Source organism: Gadus chalcogrammus, chromosome 21 (assembly GCF_026213295.1).
Source record: "Gadus chalcogrammus isolate NIFS_2021 chromosome 21, NIFS_Gcha_1.0, whole genome shotgun sequence".
NCBI classification, from domain to species: Eukaryota; Metazoa; Chordata; class Actinopteri; order Gadiformes; family Gadidae; genus Gadus; species Gadus chalcogrammus.
This window is the reverse complement of record NC_079432.1, coordinates 12652786-12675641: the sequence shown is the minus strand read 5'-3', so window position 1 is coordinate 12675641 and position 22856 is coordinate 12652786. Positions and strand designations below refer to the sequence as shown.

General features: G+C 48.5%; 1 protein-coding gene across 4 annotated transcripts in view; it reads right to left on the bottom strand.

Moving 5' to 3' along the window:
• sash1a (SAM and SH3 domain containing 1a) overlaps positions 1 to 20307 on the bottom strand; it is a 179118-nt gene extending 158811 nt beyond the window's left edge. For all 4 annotated transcript variants that reach the window (XM_056582070.1, XM_056582071.1, XM_056582072.1 and 1 more), the window contains exon 1: positions 18883 to 20307. In XM_056582070.1, the coding sequence (XP_056438045.1) occupies positions 18883 to 19386 (504 nt within the window). In that variant the 5' untranslated portion in view covers positions 19387 to 20307. The remainder of the gene's footprint in view (positions 1 to 18882) is intronic.
• Between the last annotated feature and the right edge of the window lie 2549 nt (positions 20308 to 22856).

Here is a 22856-nt window from a genome sequence, read left to right as displayed (position 1 = left end):
TCCCGTCTGCTTACAAAACGACATTAGAGTCGCTTAACGGTGCATTATGTTCATTAACCAAATAGCCCTTTAGTTTCACCGCCTCGTCTGAATTCCCAAGAAAAAGTCAACCTTTATGGTTAAAAAAATAAATGTCTACGCTTGCACTTTTCCCACATCGAGAGAGAAAGCTTCTTTCTCTCGTTTCGAGGACATTACGGTGGAATTAGTCCCGTAGGCCCTTTAACCTCATTACACGTGGAAAAAAAACAAAAAATCAACAGCGTTGGGGAAACCTCCCTGCTTCACACAAAAACAGAGCCTGCATATGAACAAAACATGCTTCTGTCAGCCGTGTAAGCCCCGGAACCAACAGACAAACGACACTAGGAAATGACACGCAGCGACGGACGGCTGGGCCAACGACCGAGGTCAACCTCCTAAAACCACGAAGCCCCACGGTCTTAACACACAACCCAAAAATCACACGCCATGGTTTGTGTTGCCAAAACAGCAACAGCCCTGGAGTGGAAGGTGTCAGCATTGCGATACGGGTGGGGGTCATGGGTTAAGGTCACGGGTGGATTTAAGCACCAACATGCGAGTGACCTCTTCTCCATAGGAGCCCCATGTAAACCAGTCTGTCAACATGACCTCCGCATATCTCCCTCCCCTCTCTGGTATCTTTCTGTTGACAAAGAACCTCTTCCAGAGTTTTTTTATTTTTTCCGCTCCGCACTTACAGAGGAGCCGTCGAGCAAGAGAGAGCGAGAGAGAGAGGATAAATCCATATGTATATATATATTTATTTATTTTAACCTGGCTGCAATATGACGGAAAAAATAAAAAGAGACAAGTAAACCCAGTTATTACCATAGACAATAACTGAAGATAAGTCCACCACACAACCAAGAAGGGCGTAAATAATTTAAATCATAGAGCTGGGACATTTTGCTGGGGATGACGCAGCACTGCATGATTTGCGATTTACCAAGAAACCGAGGGTGATAACTAAAGCAGCGTTATCGTCTTTGGAGGAGAGGCCTTTGTGGCTAAGCTTCCAGATGATTCCTTCAAATGTGTGTATGGTGCGGATGGGAGTGTTTGTATTTACTGAGAGAAGAAGAGCGGAAAAGAGAGCAGGAGGAGGAGGATTCAGGCAGGGAATGGGCCTCCCACTGCCATCACATCGCAGTTGTGTACTGAGGGGCTTTTCCTCTGATGGTACACGCAGAAGGAGGGAGTGGAAGCAGACAAAGAGACAGACAGAGAGGGACTTGTGCGTCAACAGAGTCGTGTTTCTTACCTTCAAGAGGACCAGATCGATTCCAATGGTTATACGGCACCGGGGAGAGAAGACAAAAAAAAATTGAGATCAGTCTTATGCACATCAGGAAATATACTATTAAACAAAAACGGTTGAAGTAAAAGCTGCTCAGTGTTGATAGAAGATCAATCGCCCCCGTCCAGTGACCTATGACCTATGAGCCATCCTGGCTCCTTTTGAACAAAAGGGAAACAAAAGCACGCAGCAATAACAACAGGGACGACTCATTTCCTTTTGGTAAACTAAAGCCCCCCCCCCCCCCCCCCCCCCCCCCCCCCCAAATCCCATCCCAAATACAAGTTCCCACAGGCCAGACGTGTGTTACTGTAACTCCGCTCCCCCACACACACACACACACACACACACACACACACACACACACACACACACACACACACACACACACACACACACACACACACACACACACACACACACACACACACACACACACACACACACACACACTTTTTTGCACCTCATCCATGACCCCAATGCACGCTCCCCTCCCGTCAACCTTTGACCTTGAGCGTTAGGCTCCATGCCTCCCCCCCCCCCCCCCCCCGGGCCAGGAGGACATGAGCAGCTGAGAGTCCGCGGGCGGGCGGGGCATGCCGGGATCTGGCCGAGTCAGCGGGACATTCCTCCCGGACATGCCTGAGACCGGCCCTGGTGGGCCCCCATGGGCCGAGGTTCCTCCTCTATAGCGTTGATGCATAGGGGCCCCCCTCGGCCTTTCAGCCTTGAGCCAGGAGCTTTGAGAACCGGCTGCATAGGGCCCGCCCTCATCACTGACTCACACACAATAAAGTAACACAACACCCATATAATGATGTCATTAACACACAACAATGGCCCCAACACAATCATGCTAATGATGATCTTTCTTCTTCTGCTCTGTAATATTTGTATTGATTGGAACATGGAATAATGCGGGCAGGACCGTCCTGGGAGTTTGAACCCCCATGTAAGTATACTTGTGCGAGACGCCTTCGCACTACTACTTAATGCTATGTACATCATATAATTCATTCACCGCATGTCGCTGTGGTTAAAAGCATCTGCTAAATGCCGAAAGGTCAGCCGGCCAAAGCCTGGCTGCTTTCGACCAAAGGCTGGTGAGCCGGCCCCCCGACCGCCCCCCCACCGCCTCCACCACCGCCTCCACCACCGCCTCCACCACCGCCTCCACCACCGCCTCCGTCCTGTCACCACGAGTACAGCGGCGTGCGCCTCAAACGCTGTCCTCTCTCCAGGACGCCGTTCGTCCACAGGATCACACAGGGGCCACGGCCCGACCACACATACGCACACACTCTCAAACTCGCGCCTTCACTTTGCGTTGCCAGGGCAACCCGGTTGAATATCATGGGCAGCGTGAGAATGCAAGGCGAGGGGTCTGGGCGGAGTGCCGTGGTGTGAGGCTGTCACCCTGAATACCGGGGATTTCTCCTTTGCCGATTTCTCTCGAAAGCAACCTGAGAAAATGCCAGAGGCGAACGCAGGGTCTCTAGGTTTCAGCGGCGCTACCGCTGGTGTTTGGCTGTCCTCCGGGGGTCACCCACCAATACACACGATGTCTGGGGTACACTCTCTTCACATCGAACATCCGGTCGCGTATCTGCGTCTGGGATATTGAAACATCTGAAATAATGTCTCATATTTGAGGTTCCTGTGACATATGGTTGATTTATCTAGACTTAAAATTCACCACGCACACAACATTAACAATCTCATTACTCTCACATGTAATTTCACCTAATTAAATTGTACACATTATATTTGATATTAACTAATAAACTGCTCCCTCAATAAAATGAGTCCCAGCTGTACTCTGCCACCAATAATGATCCCTGAACGGTGGGGCGTTCTCACCAAGATGCCACCGGAGCTGCCAGCACCCCGTTGCCTGCCATCCCTCTGACAGCCGTGACAGGCTAAGGCAGAGGATGCTTTTTCGTGGATTTCAACTTTTTCTGACACTTTGGAGTCTATAAGAAATATACAACACTGTCACATTTGTCACACTTCAGCTCGTCTTACTTCATCGGGGTGTGACTCAGGAGAGACTTAGGCTGGAGTCCAAAAGGCCACTTTATACTCCTTAGACCGACTACACAGTCAAGAAAATGATAAAGAGCCCCTATTTTATGTTGATTACATATTTCAAACCATTTCAAAAAACGATCCTAAAGTGACTCCATGCCTCGTTTTTGTCTTAACACGATCAGTGTTTTTATAGTGTTTCGTAGTGTGTTCATATTTGCAGCACATAAAATCCTGAATTGTTCTTGCATGTGTATGCTTATGAATTTCCCTTACAGCCCTTTTGAGTAGTAGTGCACAGATTATTCCAATTCATTGCACGTCATCAACTGTGTGCAACTTGGCTCATACACATCAGACACACCATCAGAATGAGTTTGGGCGCCTACCCAGAGATATGATGGCTAGATCAAACCGGTTGGAACAACAGCAGCATGCATGGTAAGCTGAACTATCCAAGTTACGAACCCACGCTAATGGGTTTATATAGTACCCCTTTAAACACCCACCATGGCAAGATATACTTCAGTTTCAAAGAAAGGAAAAAATTCACTGTTTTAAAATGCGGAAGCTTTAAAATGACACAATGAGCCTATATTTCACTGCACCTGACTAACTCTTGCAGGTGAAATATGCATCTCTCTCGCTCTCTCTCTCTCTCTCTCTCTCTCTCTCTCTCTCTCTCTCTCTCTCTCTCTGACAGAGCTTTGAAGCTTACGAGGGATTGCGTAAGAGCGCTCCATGCCCTCCCCAGGGCCTTGGTGAGGAGGACACTAACTGGGAGTGAGATGCTGCCTGTCTGCCAGCTTTACAATGAGCTCCTGTCTGCCGGCTCCACAACCGGCACACATTTTCTTTTGTGTGTGTTTGTGTGTGGGTGTGTGTCCGTGATACGGAGGCGGACTGACAGCCAGGAGAAAGAAAAAAGAGAAAACAAGAAAAAGTACTGGTCAAGTTGCTCTCATTAATAACACCATGAATCAAACTACTGCACTATAGAAACAATGGAGACGATTAAAACCAAAACCGTCGGGATGCTTCGATTCTACAGTCAACAGAATGTGATTATGCCGCAGCAAAATGACTTTTTTCTATTAAAGGCCAGTCATATGAATAGTTTGCTGGCAACTCACAAAGAGAGCTACATTTCATTCTGTCGCCGGGGCATCTGTTGTAGATCCATCACTGTTAGCGCCTTCGGCTACATACATACACTGCTCCTTTTCACAGGCTGGAGCTTCAACAGACATACCAAAGAGTGGTGCAAAGAAAACAACAAAAATCTTAACCAAGATCGTATCCAGCTCAATAAGGGACAAGCACGCACAACAACACGAGCACTAAGACACAACACTTTAACACAACACACATGTGAGGAACGGTTCAGGCTTATCGCGGTTTGGCCAATCGCAGGTTAAGCCCATCACGGTTCGGCCAATCGCGGTCTTCCCGCCCCCCTGAGTGTCATCCCGAGGCCGCGGAGCGCAGGGAGCAGGAAGAGAGCGTGTCGTGTGATCAGAGCAGCTGAACACGAGGGCCCTCGCTGGGTGTCAGACCCTCGGAGGAAGAGGAGGAGGACGTCACACTAAAGTTCAGAGCAACAATAAGAGGGCCCCAGCTCGTCACAGCCGCTCTTCAGCGCCCAGAAGAGCGGCTCATTATCAATACCGTGATTGGGATCATCTCCGTGCTAATCAACGACGAGAACACTTGAGCTGTAATCACAGAGACACGTGTGCCACTTTGCTGTTTTGATTCGTTTTGAGTTGTTGTTTTTTTTGTTCCGGATAACAATCACAGGGCTGGTTAAACTGGCTTCTTTGATTTCTATCCAAATAAACATGTCGATGATATAAGGCGGTGTGTCTGCCCTACATTTGTCTGGGGAGGGAGGCAGAGCTAGACTTTGTGTTCTGTGTATGCAAACAAAACAACCAGCTGATGCTGGGAAGAGAGGGAAAGGGATGCAGGGTGTGTGTGTGTGTGTGTGTGTGTGTGTGTGTGTGTGTGTACATGAGTTTATCTTTCAAGGTTTTTGCAGACTAATGGAGGATAAAAAACACAAACCATTTCTTTTTTCTTTTTTTTACACACTCACACACGACAAACACACCACATCCACTGACTGAACATTCCCATTCCGAGAGGAGCGTCAAATATGAATGGCCGCTTTGCATAACAAAGCACCCCGGCTCCCCTCGGTGGGATTCCTGCATCACAATGCCGAGGCGTCTCCCTACACGATGATAACCGGCTGGCTCCCCCATCACGGCCGCTGTGTGCCGCCGCCTCCCCAACACGGGTAAACACCGGCGCCCCACCACCGGCCCGGGGGGGGGGGGGGGGCACGCTGACGGCGTTCAGCAACAAGTATGAGCTCCCCCTCGGAGCGTCTCCTGGGCTCTGGGTCACTGGGATGTGCAGTGGTTCTACTGGGGCTAGACTTTAGTGCAGGCTAATAGAGTGTGTGTGTGTGTGTCTGTGTCTGTGTGTGTGTGTGTGTGTGTGTGTGTGTGTGTGTGTGTGTGTGTGTGTCTGGGATGTGCAGTGGCTCTACTGGGGCTAGACTTTAGTGCAGGCTAATAGAGTGTGGGTGCGTCTGTCTGTCTGTCTGTCTGTCTGTCTGTCTGTCTGTCTGTGGGAGGGGGTTGCTGGGGTCCGGTGTGGGACTAGTTTGGGTGGGGTGGGCCGAGGGGGGGGGGGGGGGGAGGGGGTTGTCTTAGCCGGGAGGCGCTATGGAGGAGGAGGAGGGGGTTAACGTTGCTGCTGCTCTCGCTCCCGCTACCGTTCCATAAATGGGTAGGACAGGGGGAGTAGCAGGGCAGAGCGATGGTGGACAGTGGTGGGGGTGGGGGCCCATTGTTGTGTGGGTTGGGGGTTATGAGAGTGTGCGTGTGCGTAGTGTGTGTAGAGTGTAGCGTGTGTGTGTGTCCTCTTCCTCCAGAGAGGGGTGAAGTGGATCGTTTCTGGGCTAAGTGGCTTCAACAAAAGCTCCTACCCGACCGTCCTCCGGAGAGATTCTTGAAGGCCACATCGTCTCCCCCCCGGCCCCCCATGCCGCCCTGTGTAGCCTGTTACAGTACGCTCATTTCCTCATTTCATCCGACACGTTAACTTGCAGACAGTAAAGATGATGGCTGTTGCTCGGGTTTCTCGCTCTGATCTAGCGTGTTCCCCTACACACAGTCTATATTTAGAGGATCTGTATTGCAAAGAACTTAGGGAATGCATGTGTAGATGTATTTTATGTCTTCACATGTGCACAAGGCTGTCTGTGAGCCTGTGGTATCAGGTAATTGAGAGTGCGTCAGACATTGTATTGAGCCAATACAGATTTAGCCACATAAAAGTGTTCTGTATAATTCTTGCATTGTATTGGTTTCAGTGTTACTGATGGTATAGCAAAGTGGAGTACTGAGGTGTCGTTGTAGGGGGTCCCACGTATGATGACAGCACCACCAACATTAAATGTTCATGTGGAGGAGAGAGACTTATCCACAACGGGCTGGTAATTTGATTCACACAATAATCGGTTTAATTGTATTTCTGACTGCTCTGCAGGATTCATCTTCATCTATATTTGCTCCTACTATCCCTAAAGATACTTCAGGCTCTTTGTTTAGCCTCTAAAAGCCATTATTATGTTGGCTGGAGCGTCCATCATCTGACTTTCTGTCTACCTTTCAGTAACCTTGGGCTGACCGCGAATCTTCAACGATCTGAATCATCGACAGAAAGACGTTTAGTCGACTTTTTGCTTTTACAGTAAAATCACTGTGTGGGGAAAATAGTGCGTGTGTTGCAGCGTTCCGCTGGGAAGATGGGAGTGTAAGAGAGTTACACCACAGCATTTTTGGCCTTCTAGAAGGAACAGCCTACAAGTTATACAATGGGTTTCTTGTGGGGGTGGTGGTTTGACTGCGTCTTCTGTGTGCAATTTGCTGCGTTATGTTTTGCTTTCAATAAATGTTCTTATTGTTAGTTTGATAACCACTTTGTTTAATGGTTCTATCCAATCATTTTATATTCCGAGTAGAGCACATATTGTGTATCCTTTTAGACCATTAGACTAGAAGGGTACACAGGAAATTAATTTTAAATTGTTAACATATCAAAGACTTTTTTGATGCAGGATTTGTGTGATCGGATGTGAATACGTTGGTAAATAATCAGACAGAACCGAATGTCCACAGTTTGATTTCATAGATGATGAAGCATATTGTATGAATCTATATTAAAGTATACAAGGCTAATAAGAGCCCATATCCCATTCGGTAAAATTGAATGAGTATGACATGACATGAAAGGGCGAGCACTTTGTCGTTCTGTGATGAGAAGTTATTTGTTTGTAGAGGCTGTGGGTCACTTAGTTTCGGAGCCTGCCTCGCCTTTACACAGCTGAGGGACACCCAGATAAGACAACTTATTATTTGAACCGCACAACCGTCACAACAAGGAAGGGGTCATAGAGCTGCATTAAAATATAGATAATATATGATTCAACAATAAGTCTAGGTCATAAGTCTAGATTCATCAGGCCAATATAGGTCTGGCCTGATGAATCAGACTCGACTTTTCCTTAAAGTATACATTATCACGGCTTAGGCCTGGTGTGTATGGCAGGTCTGTCTGTCTATCCGACTGTCTGTCTTCTCAAGCCAAGGCTGGGCTTCGGGAGTGTCGGACGGCACGGAGCAGAATTCCGGACACATGACCTCTAACCTTGAGCTGGGGCGTGAACGACACGGACAGTAAGAATGGAATTAAGGCAGTTCATTGTTTTGAAGTGTGTGTGTGTGTGTGTGTGTGTGTGTGTGTGTGTGTGTGTGTGTGTGTGTGTGTGTGTGTGTGTGTGTGTGTGTGTGTGTGTGTGTGTGTGTGTGTGTGTGTGTGTGTGTGTGTGTGTGTGTGTGTCTCTCTCTCTCTCTCTCTCACCGGGGGAGGTTGACATCGGCTCTAAACTGTACCAGCAACACAGAGTTAATTTAGGGGCTTAGCGAGCACTTCCTCTGTCATCAAGGCTGTGAGCCAGCACGTGTTAGGAGAGGATGGCCATAACACCACTCGCTCGCCGCGAGAGCAGAACAACAACGCCGGTTTCCCATGGCGAGTTGCTGCCCAAACGTTGTGACGGGGGGCTTCGAGTCACGTGCATGTTATATTTATGACAAATTACTTCTTACATGACTTACTACATATTTCATTTTGAAGCCCGTACGATGCTTATGTTTCCACAGCCAAAAATGATTCCGTCCTGAGGCGAGGCAACACATTTCAATTATGCAACTAGGGTGGTTGTGTGTGTGTGTGTGTGTGTGTGTGTGTGTGTGTGTGTGTGTGTGTGTGTGTGTGTGTGTGTGTGTGTGTATGTTGAATTGCTCTCAGCGTAAGTCGGAGAGAGACAAGAAGACAGACGTTGTAAAAGGTACGCATTCAACATGGAGAGCAGTATTAATCACGCTTCCTCAGGACTTTGTACACGCAATCAACCCAAGCACAACGTTTTGACTTTGAAAAGTTGTCAGCCAAAACCCCAAAGACTAAACGGAGCGGATGAGGCCAGATGGAGACAGGCAAACCCCCCCCCCCCCCCCCCCCAAGGCCAGTGGTCCTAGGAGGATCTTACTGGAAACCAGAAACACAACTGCTCTGCATTTCCACATTTCTGCTGCGGGAAAATTTCCTATTTGGCGAGAATTCCCCAGAGCCATTAAAACAAACAAGGATTCAGGGTTTGGCCCAGGCACTGTCCGACCCCCCCAAAATAAGCGAGATGTGCTGACACTCAGACTGTGGTTATGCTGTTCCTCCCGGGAAGAAGACGCCGGTAACGGGGCTCCTGAATCAACGTCTCAATTATTAATGCGTGGTGACCTCAACTTGTCAAGAAGGCTTTTTAGAATGTCTCTCTCTCTCCCCAAGTTTTCAGTGAGCCCAGCCAACAATATAGAATAAATTGGATACAAAAGTAAGACCAGGATTGATTTAAAGTGGTGATAAAGATCATAATGTTTGGGAAAGTATCGATTTTGGAATGGAAGCCATACGAGTACGACCACTTAGTTGAAAAAGATTCATGCACGAAATAACTGAACAAATCGTTATATGTCGATGAAACGGAATACAACCCAAAACTAAATAAAATTGTGTTTATTATTAAAACTCCCCATTTGTTCCAGTGGCCGCGAACTGAGCAATTCACCGGAATTGAATAGGGCAATTAACCCTGCCTCGTGGAGGGGTCGCCGAGGAACAATTAGACCATGTGACCTCTCCCCTCGCACACAGAGCATGCCCAGACGGCTTCACTAATGATGGCTCTGGCAGACAGCCTGCAAGCGACTTCTAGACACGTCCCCCGGCTCTACGGTTGGTAGTAAAACCAACGAGATGGTGAAAACATGGTAATGAGACTGTTAAACAAAACAAATGAGCCCATCTCCAGGGTCAAACACAAGCCATATCTAAGTAGCTCGCTCCTTGGGTGTTTATTTTTGAATACCTTATTTATTAATGCCTAGTGCCATCACTATTGTGACAAATTGATGCCCCTCATCATTAGCGGTTGTGATTGGCCTGGCCATACAATGTGGTATTAAAAGTATACTAAGGAGAGATCAGCTTCGACATAGTCTCTTTTATGTTTCGATATCCCAAGATGAAGACATAATTAACCTTTACTATCAAAGGGCTCTGAAGTTAAACGCACGTTGTGGAATTCTTTGTAAACCCATGCCTGTTCTCAGTCTTCACGATTTGTCCCAATTAGTGTTCTTCCTGAGGGCAAGAAGTGTTGTAGTAATGTACGTGTGAATATAATAGTTTTGTTACAAACAGGATCAGACATGACATTTCAGAAATAAGGTGTCTCTAACACACACACACACACACACACACACACCCAGACACACACACAGTGTTGGAATGCAGAAAGTCTTTTTTCAGTATCGGTGTGTAACAGAATGCCCTAACCACAGAAGACAAACTTGGACCTATGAAAGCGGGGGGTTTATTTGAATCAGGATTGAGAATGCACAGGTGCTTGTTTTTTTACCGCGCAAGTGTCTGTGTTTAAGTGTGTGTGTTTATTTATGTCCTAGTGTGTGTGTGTGTGTGTGTGTGTGTGTGTGTGTGTGTGTGTGTGTGTGTGTGTGGCATTTATGTGATAGTGGGTGTGTGTATGCGTATTTAAGTGACCAGGTGCGTGTGCATGCACGCGTGTGCTTGTGTGTGCGGCGCTGTTTGTGCGGGCGTGTGGGAGGAGGAATGCGCTAACTGCCAGGTAATTAGGGGGGAGATGCGGCTCTGGGGAGCCGCGGGGAGGCCAAGGCCAGGAGCGAGAGGGACACAGACAGCTGCCCGGTGGGGCCGTTATTACGGCAGCCTCCCTGCCAGGGCGCAGCCACTACAAACAGCAGCGCAGGTACGGACGCCGTCTCCATGATCACAGTCTCTCTCTCTCTCTCTCTCTCTCTCTCTCTCTCTCTCTCTCTCTCTCTCTCTCTCTCTCTCTCTCTCTCTCTCTCTCTCTCTCTCTCTCTCTCTCTCTCTCTCTCTCTCTCTCTCTCTCTCTCTCTCTCTCTCTCAGACACAGGGAAGGGGGGAGTGGTTGGTTGATGGGCGGGGGTTTAGACTTGCTCACACAGCGTTGTTTCGTCGTCAATGAAAAGACCGGCCAGACGGGGTAATTAACTACGTGCTGCTCAGGTTGTTGTCTTCGCCCCCCCCCCCCAGCATCGTGCATTGCTCATTTGAGGCGCTACCGTTGCGTCAGAAAATAGATAAAAGACTTGTAAGGGTCGATGGCAGTATTGGGGTGGAGTGAGGGGGGGAGATAGGAGCTAGCCTGAACGGTTTTAATGGCAGGAGACAGAGTGTAGCGACATGTCGGGGCGAAAGATGTCTGCAAGGCAGCAATTACGACTGCGCTGCCGTTCAGGGTGAGCGGGGCACGTGCTAGCTCCCTGTGAAGCGCTGCTACAGGGAAAGCGCACTTACAAGCCACCACCCCCCCCCTCCGTGTGTGTGTGTGTGTGTGTGTGTGTGTGTGTGTGTGTGTGTGTGTGTGTGTGTGTGTGAGTGTGTTCTGCGTTTCCATTTTTCTCCCGGTTTCCTGTGTGATTAATGTAGTTTGTGTCGGCCCGGGCGCTCTGCTGGTAGCAGCCCCTCGTCGCTCATTTCTATCCGTGTCCTCGTAGCGCGTGGCAGGAAGGGGGGGGGGGTGGTGATTCCATCCGTTTAACACAGAGAGCAACCTGTAGAGCGGGCCTCGTAAAAAGAGAAACACACACACTCACACACACCTACGTACAGGAATGTGCTGGGTCATGTCTTCAGGAGACGCTGCTTAGCTAAGCAAGGTGCAGCACTAGCGACCATCGCACACTCTGTGCACCCTCTCCCCCCCCCCATGCCGCATCCGCCGTGCACATGTCTTGTTTCTTGCAAACTCACATGGCTGACAATCCTTCTGCACCCCCAGGTTCATTGAGACCCGTAAACGTCAGGTCCCTGGCTTCACATGCGTGCTCTGCATTATAGTTTCCAGAAATAGCACCTTACAGGAGCTTAGCTAGACAGCTGAGCCGTGAGGTGAGGCAGACGTCTCAGGAGACCTAACTTTCCTGAAGGATGTCTGGCATTTTGAAATAATCTCTCTCCCTCTCCCTCTCTCTATATATCTCCAACTCAAAGCATGGTGGGTTGCCGGTTCCTATAGTAATGTCGACACTTAAACAGCCTCAATCATTTGTCTCCATAGTAACTATGGCTTCGATGTCTGTGTGTGTGTGTGTGTGTGTGTGTGTGTGTGTGTGTGTGTGTGTGTGTGTGTGTGTGTGTTTTTTAGATCAGGTCAGTGTGCTTGGACAGGATAGTGCGGCTGCTGTCCACACAGTGTCATTATATATAATGCTTGCGTCGAGTAGACCATTAGACCAAGTTCACAGAGAACACATGGTGACACATTGTCTCACATTCGGAAGTCGGATCCATTTCGGGGAAAACTATGCATGTGCATGACTGTGTATGCCCGTATGGGTGCATGTGTCTTTACGTGTGTCTGCATGTTTGAGAGTGTGGGTGCGGGTTTGACTGAGTGAGTGAGTGAGTGAGTGAGTGAGTGAGTGAGTGAGTGAGTCAGAAAGTAAGTAAGTGAGTGACTGAGTGAGTGTGTGCATGTGCCCAAATGCATGTGCATGTTGGAGTCTGTGTGTGTGTGTAGGTTTGAATCTGTGTGTGAGTTTGTAAGCGAGCGAGTGATTGATTGTAACTCACTTATACACTTCCATACATCCTTACATGGTCAGATCCTCAAGCCTGTTCCCCTGACTCATTATCTCTTTATTCTAAGAGGGGCGGGGCGGGGCGGGGAGGGGAGCTTCCAGTTCAACACAGTTCCCCCAGAGAGAACCACAGAGTCGTCCCCCTCCCTGTAAATCTACCTACCTCCAATATAGCTGCTGCAGAAGAGACGCCCAAGACACTGTCCAAGTGGGATTTCTCTCAGTCTTCTTTGCTTTCTGGCCTAATAAACAGCCTTATTGGATGAACCCTGGATGTTTATTGCCGTTGACAGCGAGGGGAGGGGGGGGGGGCCATGGTGTTGCCAGAGACGGCGAAGAAATATGTGCGAAAACAAATATGTTTACGACGAGTGAATGAAAATCTATAGGGTGCTCACCGGCGCGGTGTGAGGTGCCAGACCTCTGGAGCGGTGAACCGCGGAACAGGAGGGTCCGGGGGGGGGACACTCTCCGCTCGATGCGGGGAGCGTGGGGGGGGGGGGGATAAGGAAGCCAAATGAAATGGAATGAAATAAGCAAGAGCGGTGGTCGGGGTACCGCTTCCCTGTACCACACACTGCACAGGTGTGTCGTTCTACTGGGGCTGATTTCGTCACCCGGATGAACCGAGATACATGGCTCGCGTCATCTGTGATGTTCAGGGTAGTGTTCTCATATAGTTCCGTTTATAGTGTACAGTGTATAGTGTTCTCGTATCGGTCTCAGTGTTTCATTTGTGAAACGTTATTCCCTCGCATATCGGCTTGTCGCTGCTTTGCGTCGGAGCACACCGGGACTAACGTCTCAGATGTTGATTTGCTGTTTGCTAACTTAATTAGCTTAGTTACTTAAGCGCGTTGCTTAACAAATACCAAACAAATGACAACAAACACAAAAAAACAGACACTCGCATACGTGTGGGGAATTGAAAGCGATTATTCATTCCTGACGCCAACACATGTTAGACATTGGATATTGATAATCAGCGGGACATACATAATCCATGCATCCTTCCGGATGCAGATGCTCTGGTATGTTCTCATGTACGAGAGCCTCCCCAGTGTTGGGGGGGCCGGTGTATCTCTGGGACGAGAATAGCACTGATCCATGTGTGAATGTGTCATCAGAAACGCTTCTGTCTGCCACCCTATGGAAAATGGAAGTGGCATGCGGACACTCTTATAGCCTGTTTTATTTCAAGCTGTTGCCGTGACCGCTTAGCCGTAAGTGATACGCGCAAGGCCCACATATGTTGTTTAAGTTCCCCTCAGAAGGCGAGGAGTGTCGCTTCTGTGGTGGTGACACTGCTGTGATTCAGTACAATTGTGTCTTTCGAAGAAACTGAATGTCACAAGGATGAGCATACCCTTTGCATACATCGTAATCGATAGTCTTTGAGTACATTCAAATGATATCGTGTTTTTGCGGCGTCTATTTCCTCGCTGAAACAAATAGGACTTTGGGTATAATACCTTAAAAGATCTCCGTGTTCGATGTAAACTCAGTTGAACTAAATAAAAATAAAATCCAGCAGATCAACAGAAGCAGCCAGATGGAAGAGAGAGGGAAAGAGCGAAAGAGAAAGATGGAGCGAGAGAGAGAGGGAGATCTCTTCCATGCAAAATGAGATGGCCAGCTGCAAACACAGCACTAACTGCTTCCTTCCCACATTTAACAATTTTTTCCCCCCTGGAGAAGAAGCTTGGTCATGTCTGTGCGTGAACGTGTGCGTGTGCATATGCGCGTGTGTGTGTGTGTGCGTGCGTGTGTGTGAGAGAACCGGGGGAGATATGCTGACACACCCTCGTACACAGAGTGGGAAAGCAGGCCTGGGTCTAGCTTGCTTCACCGCCACTAGTAAAGTTCCCACACACTGTTTTTGGATTAAAAAAAGTTATTGAAACATAGTGCATCACTTCATAATCTCACGATGTGTTTTAAAACATTTCAAATCGCAGTAAGAGATCTCCCTCACTCGCTCTCTCTCTCTCTCTCTCTCTCCCCCTCTCTCTTTTTGTGGGGCCAGAAGAATCTCATGGTTTGTATTCACATGATGGCTAGATCTCATCTCCTTCATAGTACCCCCCCCCCCCCCCCCCACCCCCCCCTTCCTACACTTTACATCCTGTATGTAAACCGCGACTTCACTTTCCTTAATAGACTTTCTGCTACTCTCGAAGGACAATAACCATAAGCCGGGACAATAACCCCGTACTTTATGACTTCCCCCCCTCCTTTACGAGTGCTCGCGCATGCCTTTCGACAGAGCCCTTAATAAGAGCTAAGCAAACAAGAGGCTTTCTGTGGAAACCCGTGGAAAACTCTTGAGTGTGCGCGAGAGGGGTTCAACTTCCTCCCGGTGGCACAGAGCCAAACTCTATATCGCACAGGATCTGGACGAGGCCGAGAGTATTGAACCACGCTATCTGCCGACAAGGCTCTGTCTTTCAAATGGTTTCATATCAGGATAATTAGATTGGTAATTTGCGCTAAATATATGCCCGTTTCACGCAGTGCTTTGGGCAACACATTGTAAATGAAATGAAGTTGTTTTCGCTATCAGCAAGAAATATTAAGTATTGCATCAAGCCTTCAGTAGGTCATTGTCCCGTTGTTGCCAAGCGAGGTTGAATTCTAGCATGCGCTAAAGAGGATCAATGCGGTTTAATTGCTGCTATAGGGCCGTACTAGTTTCCTTAGTTTCTAAATGAAGAACACTGCAAAATTAGCAATTGGTCGCACACACACGGACAGGAGACAAGTTGGCAGGTCTTCCCATCAAGCCCAGGGGGGGGGCCGTAAATCTCAGGTTCTTCACCATAGGCATAACATGAGGATGTCTTTAACAATAAAGGGGGGGGGATGAAAAAAGCTAATTTCCTGAAAGCTGAGGTCTCTGGGAAATGAATCACGATTAAGATGACTGCGAAGGGAAGCGAGGTGAATATCTGGCATGTAAAGATGATGAACTCCCCCCCCCCAACCCTCGCTAAAAGGAAGCTTATATCAGATTCAATTAAAACGCTGTTCTTTCTTTCCCCTCCTGCGGCTCCAAACACCATTTCTGGTGGTAAGGTGCACTTCGGAAGAATCCAAAGCTTCCAGTGTCTGCGCGCGCGCGCACACACACACACACACACACACCACACACCACACACACACACACACACACACACACACACACACACACACACACACACACACACACACACACACACACACACACACACACACACACACACACACACACCTAGCTTTTGTCCCTTGGACATCCCAGGATGGTCATCTCTCTTCTTTTTCATCCTCCGCCCCCTCCCAAAAACACTAACTTCCGTCACTATTCTGTGAGTGTATTCATAGCTCTTCCCTGTCGCCGCACGACAGCCAGGTTCCATCACCGCCACCCAGTCGGCACAATGCCGAGTCCCCCCCCCCCCCCCACTTTCAATAGCCGGAAGCAAGGGAGGACACACACACACACACACAACAGAGCCATCCTCCAGTGAAAGGACGTGTGGCTCCGTGGGGGCCCGCGGGACAAAAACAATGGACGACCCCCCCTGCCCCGACCCCCCCAACGCACTGTGTTTAGCCCCCGACTTCCTCCTGACACGCGGCGCTAACAATGAGGCGCTGTTATGACTGTCCGTGTCAGCTGTTTGCCACACTCGTGGCGGGGGCACCCGTCGGACCAGCGTCGGCCAGGGTCACGCGGGTCCCAGCCGAGGTCCCGAGGAACCAGGGTGGCTCTCCCTCTGACTTCATCTTTACAATAACACACGTTTATAGCTTTCATGGAATTTACGAGTTTACCATTTGATGTACGGCCCTTTAAATGGCACACGGTTGACACACACACACACACACACACACACACACACACACACACACACACACACACACACACACACACACACACACACACACACACACACACACACACACACACACACACACACACACACACACACACAGCGATTCTGTGTCGTTTTATTTATATCCCAAAACTTGGACCACTACTTTATGAAAGCCGTCGGCTACTACACAGAGGGAACTCAGCGACCTTGTCTCTGGCTTTGGAATGAGTAAGTATGACCTTAAGTTAGCCAGTGGATGAGTCAGGCTGCCTTTCTGCCCAAAGCGTACCAAAACACGATCAGATATAACTTTTGAGCTCAGCATCAAACACTGAAGGGGAGTGGACGGATCTTGTTAATTTGCATATTTTATCTTTTTCTTTTTGTCGATTTTTATCGATGGCCGGCCGCCAAGTTAAGCCTTGAGAATTTCAAACAGCAGTGATGAAGTTGGTCACTATCTCCACCACCATGGCGCCTTATCTCATCTCGATGAGCATTTTGTAGCAGATAGCATTGTTTGTTTACTTCAGAAGGAGAGAGCAGGAGCATCATTTGTTGTCAGCAGCTACTCAGCCAGGCTGTATGAGCTAGTAAACAGTAAAAAGTGTGTCAAGGTTTCAAATCATCACCGTATGCAGACTGATCACTGTACGGATAATATCCCATTCTGAAAGCTTTGTCTACTCAGTTTCTCTTAGTTAAACAAACTCAGGAAAAAAGGCTTACCTCTGCAGAACTCTGTCCCTTCAGTGTTTGGGTTTAGGTCCAGGCTCTGAACCATCTGACCCCAGAAGTTCTGCTATAAAATAGTAGGACTGCTGGATCTGAGATGACCCCCCACACATCCCACTAAGTGGACCGGACAGGGGACGGGGGACGGGGGACGGGGGACGGGGGTTGGGTCACTGCCGCCAGATAGCGCTCCTTCGGTTAGCACTGTTGCACCGTCAAAATCCCTCCCTTATCTATTGTTGTCAGCATATATCGCATATATCGCCATCCCTCCTTTTTTCTGTTTGGTTGGGGGGGGGGCTGACATTCCATCTCAAGGGCAGCGACGGCCGAGCTCAGCCCGCCGACCAATCAGAGGTCTGCTGGTCAGTGCTGGTTCTCCAGAGCTCTCTCACTCCACTCACTCCTCCTGCTGAGGGATGCACTGGGCTGCAGCCAAATCAGAACTACAGGGTGGCAACGATGTGCACGTGTGCACACACACGCACTCATGTCTGAAGGCTTCTTTCCGACAAAATAAATCTAGCCTTCAAAAGGATGATGTCATCCCAAACGTTATTTTGGTCACAAACTTGATCATCTATTCTACAGAAACCCCAAATTATTTTTTAATGAACCAACAGAAGTGGGGAGGTTATGAGATGGGCATCTAAAAAGGAAATGTGGAAGTTTGTAAGTGGCCGCCAACTGAAGTTTCGACTTGCATGACAGGGCTTAATTGGTTCTGAGGCGGACTGATAGCAGTTACACCAGCGTGTGAACACACACACACACACACACACACACACACACACACACACACACACACACACACACACACACACACACACACACACACACACACACACACACACACACACACACACACACACACAGGGGGGGCGAACACATCAGTCATTCAGCGTGGTGGGGCCTTTTTCCAAATTGGCCGGGGCATCCGCAGACACTTTGACAAGGAGATGGGCTGCCTGCTATCTGGCCTGCTCCGACAAGAGGCCACTCTCAGCTTGGCTCCGTCCAGGGCAGCACCGGGCCAACCCATCTGGGCCCTGCTACTTCACAGGACCAATCACAACCAATCGCCTGGGGGCCATTCATCAGCGAGGACACCCTAAAAGATGCAATGCTCATGGGCCTGCGTGGTCCACCCAAACGGTGAATGCTTTGTGTGTGTGTGTGTGTGTGTGTGTGTGTGTGTGTGTGTGTGTGTGTGTGTGTGTGTGTGTGTGTGTGTGTGTGTGTGTGTGTGTGTGTGTGTGTGTGTGTGTGTGTGTGTGAGGGTAGGTCAGACTATCGATATTATGCATATTCATTTTAGGAATACAAGACTGGTTTTCGGGTGTCTCCCCTCCTCCACCTCCTCCCTCTCCTGCTCGTTGATCAGCAGTACCTCCAGTCTAATCATTCTCCACACAGTGAGCCACCGCTCCTCTTTAGCATGCTATGTGCTTTATAGGGCCTGTGCAACCTTCAGTTCTCACGTATGCACGGTTCAGCTTCCCACTCAGGCAAACTGCAATGTTAACACGGTATAGTCTCATGTCATGGACGGCGGAATCGATTGTTATTATGGCCAAGTGACAGCCACCACAACATCCTATGTATGAGCACATGGCCATGAACAACCTGTCAGTAAAGAGCAGAATGGGCGTACCTTATTTGAGTAGGGTGGCCTGGCGAGGTTGACGCCATCTCGTATAAGTTTATCCCGGATCATGATTTTCAACTTCAGCTTTGGGAACATCACCAGTTCCCTCCTATTGCCAAGCGTCAGGTTCCTCTGCGCGCCCACGTAGCCGCCGTTGCGCCCGACGCGGTCACTGTTGGGCTCGGTCCAGGACTTTGAGCTCCGTAGTTTAGAGTCATATTGGTCCACGAGGTGGCCGGTGTACACCTCGGAGGCGGGAGCCATAGGCTCCAACGTGAAGTACAGTCCACTGGCAGTCTCTTTATCTTCATCCTTCAGTCGTTTGACTGCGTCATGAATCCTCTGCCGGTGGTGCGGGATGTACACGCCGATGGCGTCGAGGTCGGGGTCCCCGATCTGTTTGCAAACTTCCAGGTCGTCGTAGCCATTGTCAACAAAAGACTCCACGTACTGGGCAAGCTGGAGGGTCTTCAACCACTCGTAGACGATGACGGGTCCGCTGTGGGTCATGTTGGATCTTCTCGGTACACGCGGAGGTTTTTAGGGATCAGATCACTTTCCCAATTCGGTCTTTCAAACGCATTATAAAAGGTGTTTGGTTTGTTCACCGATCGTGAGCACTCCAAAATATTAGGGAGAATGTCCCGTCTGGGCAATGGATTAATTCGGATTACCCATCATGAAACACCGCTAGTTACCGTTGTCCAACGAAACGTGTGTGAACAATCAGTTCCACGGTCCGTGTGGAGTGTGACACCTGTCAGGATCACCAAGGATTCGGATCTAGTGTCCCACAGGGCGGCTTTAGAATCCAGATGTCACTCGGACATCAGGGTTACGTGTCCACGTTGTCTTTCAACCCCATGCCAGTTAAAGCAACAAACATAACAAGTCAAAATTGTAAAGATTGCCTTGCATATGACCATCCTACCTGGTTTTGCCTTTCCACTTAAACTAGCCTACATTTTCCCTTTTACGCACGGAAAACGTCGAGTCGTGTGCACAGTTTACATCCATGCCGTTGTGTATCCAAATCTGCAATCGTAACCTGCACCGCGCTCAATGGAAGACAAAAAAGATGATCGTAAATCAAAAACGATCGCAGGTTCACGTCCAGCCGGCTCTTTGCCTTCAGACTGGTTCTCCACGCCGGCACATCAGACCCCCACAGCCCTGGCCAACCACACGTTCAGCGCTTCCAGTCCACAGCAGCAGCTCCTCCACCATCCACGCCCCCAAATTCAAGTGCACTGTTTTAAAAATAGTGATGGAATTCCTCTTCTTTCTTTTTTTACAACTTGTCACTGAGCCCCGGGGCGCACGGCCACCGCCATACACCACTTTAACCAAAGTGGGTTTCAAAAAGAAGAAAGCGAAATGGTGACGAGAGAACGGTCCGCCAAATCCGTCTCACTTCCACAGGGCCACCAGTATTGGTGATTTGTTCCACATTCCCCTCTCGTATGGTGTGATTTCTCTCTCTCTCTCTCTCTCTCTCTCTCTCTCTCTCTCTCTCTCTCTCTCTCTCTCTCTCTCTCTCTCTCTCTCTCTCTCTCTCTCTCTCTCTCTCTCTCTCTCTCTCTCTCTCTCTCTCTCTCTCTCTCTCTCTCTCTCTCTCTCTCTCTCTCTCTGGCTCAGATAAACACTAGCGACGCTCAGTCATTCGGCATTTCCACGAGTTCATTTCTTATCGCACACCAGCGCTCCCTATGTTGCAACAGGGGTACTACATTATCGTTGGCACATGCTAAATGAACCAGAATGATGGCAATGTGTATAATTAAGTTTTTCTGAAGGCTATGATAAGGCGATTATGTGAATGTTTGTTGTACAAATAAACATTCACGAAACGATCAAGACGAAATAGCGTAATGACATAATAACAAATAAATACCCTTTTATGATACCCATTTCATTCGTTGTTGAATATCAGATATTGTGGAACAAAACATCCCCAGATTACTTTTGTCGTCCTTACCCGATGTCTTTACCGCGGCTGATGAAATGTTCCCAGTGCTTGTTAAACAGTCAGGTTTTACATTGAATAATCCCCTGAGAGCAAAGGGGGGAGCGCATGACAGGGTGAGACTATTTAAAACGAAGAATATGCTTAGATGGGGCTCTGTCCTGCAGGCACCAGTGATTCCAGATGCACGGAGGTCAAACCGCTATTTCTGGGCACAGAAATCACATCGAATGTGTTCATAGTCTGGCATCACAGGATGCCATCATTAGTAAATAATGATATTTGGAATATAGCCCGACGAATCAAACGTGTACGTGGACGCATGCCGAACACCTACACACACACACACACAAACATGCACACGCGCACACATACACAAACGTGTAGGCACACACACACGCACACGCAAACACACACACACACACACACACACACACACACACACACACACACACACACACACACACACACACACACACACACACACACACACACACACACACACAAACAAACAACAGAGGAAGTAGCACTGCTTGAGTTGCAAGACCTGTCGGCTCTGTCCAAACAGATGCCAGGGAGCTGTGCTGCTGATGCATGCTTTATCAGATCCAAGCTGACAGCTTGTTAGGGTCAGTTTGATACAATCACCATCCCAGCTCCGGCGGGGGAGTGATTGGGCTTGGCCCTTATGACATTCAGCTAGTGGAGAGCTCCGCCATCAGGTGTGTCAGAAACCGCTCCTAAACTGTGTGTCGAGTGCACAATACAAAGGTTTAGATTAGATTTGGATATTTTATAATTTTGGCCACTTTGAATTTATCATTTTATTAATCGTGTTGCCGCATATACCAGTACCAATTCCACACATTGTTGGGACCGTCCAGACATTGAAGAATCAAGGGGTACATTGTATATATAATGCATATATCATCCATCTTTAGTAACACTACACAGCACACAGACAACAATGCATCCTGTCTGGAACCTCGTTGGCTATGTGTTGCATCACTACAGCTCCATTTGACCTTCCCCTGTGCCTTCCATAGGAGTGCCAACGCAGTGACACCTGTGTGCAGGGGGGATTTGGATGCAGCCTGGCTGGGCTACAACCCTCTTTATCGTCCTGGGGACGTGGCATGTCATTAGACCTGCTGGAGGTGCCGGGGATTATTGGGGAAAGAGAGTGACAGATGGAACAAGGAGACAGGGAGCTCAACGCCAGGTGAACTTTGTAGTGTGTGTACGGTGTGCATGTACTGTAAAAAAAAATATCCATCCATAAAGCCAAGTAGAGTCTATATTCCCATCCCATTATTGTAATGGGTGGGAGAACCCATTTTAGACTCAGTGGAATTTACATTTCTGAAAAGTATGGAAATGATCGTCTGAAACCCACCCTTCATGCATAATGGTAATTTAAATATGATAACCTGATCTATGCCACCGATCTCATGGATACAAGATAAAGTAATGGCAAATAGAATGTTCTAACAGCTTTTTAACTTGACGAGACTCTTCAGATTGAAATGACTTGTAAGCATGGCTATATTATTTTGCAGTTAACGGTTAAGTACGGCAATCTATTAGTTTCTGTATTTTGCTGAGTAATCTTAGCTGTAACTCAATTCAAAGTGTACATATAGCCACCAGCAGCGACAGACAGGGAACTAGGAGGCTTGAAAGAGAGACAGAGAGAGGGAAGTCTCAGTCCGTCACAGCCACAGGGGTGAGCAGCTTCCTCCAGCCCAACAGACAATCTCTTTTTCTGGCTGCGCACAAAGGCCTTCTTGCCATGGTAATAGCCTCCTTCTTCTCCTTCTGTCTCTCCTTTCTTTCTCCACCAAAAGAAGGAATTTGTTCGACGTCTTTTTTTCCTTCTTCACTCGCTTTCTTTTCGCGCGGCGCAAAATTTACGAGTCCTTTTGTCGACGTTCTTGAAGGTTAAAACCCTCAAGACCTCAATTTTGAAACCCTTTGAAGCAGAGAATGGCTTCTGTGTCATCGCACCCCCCTC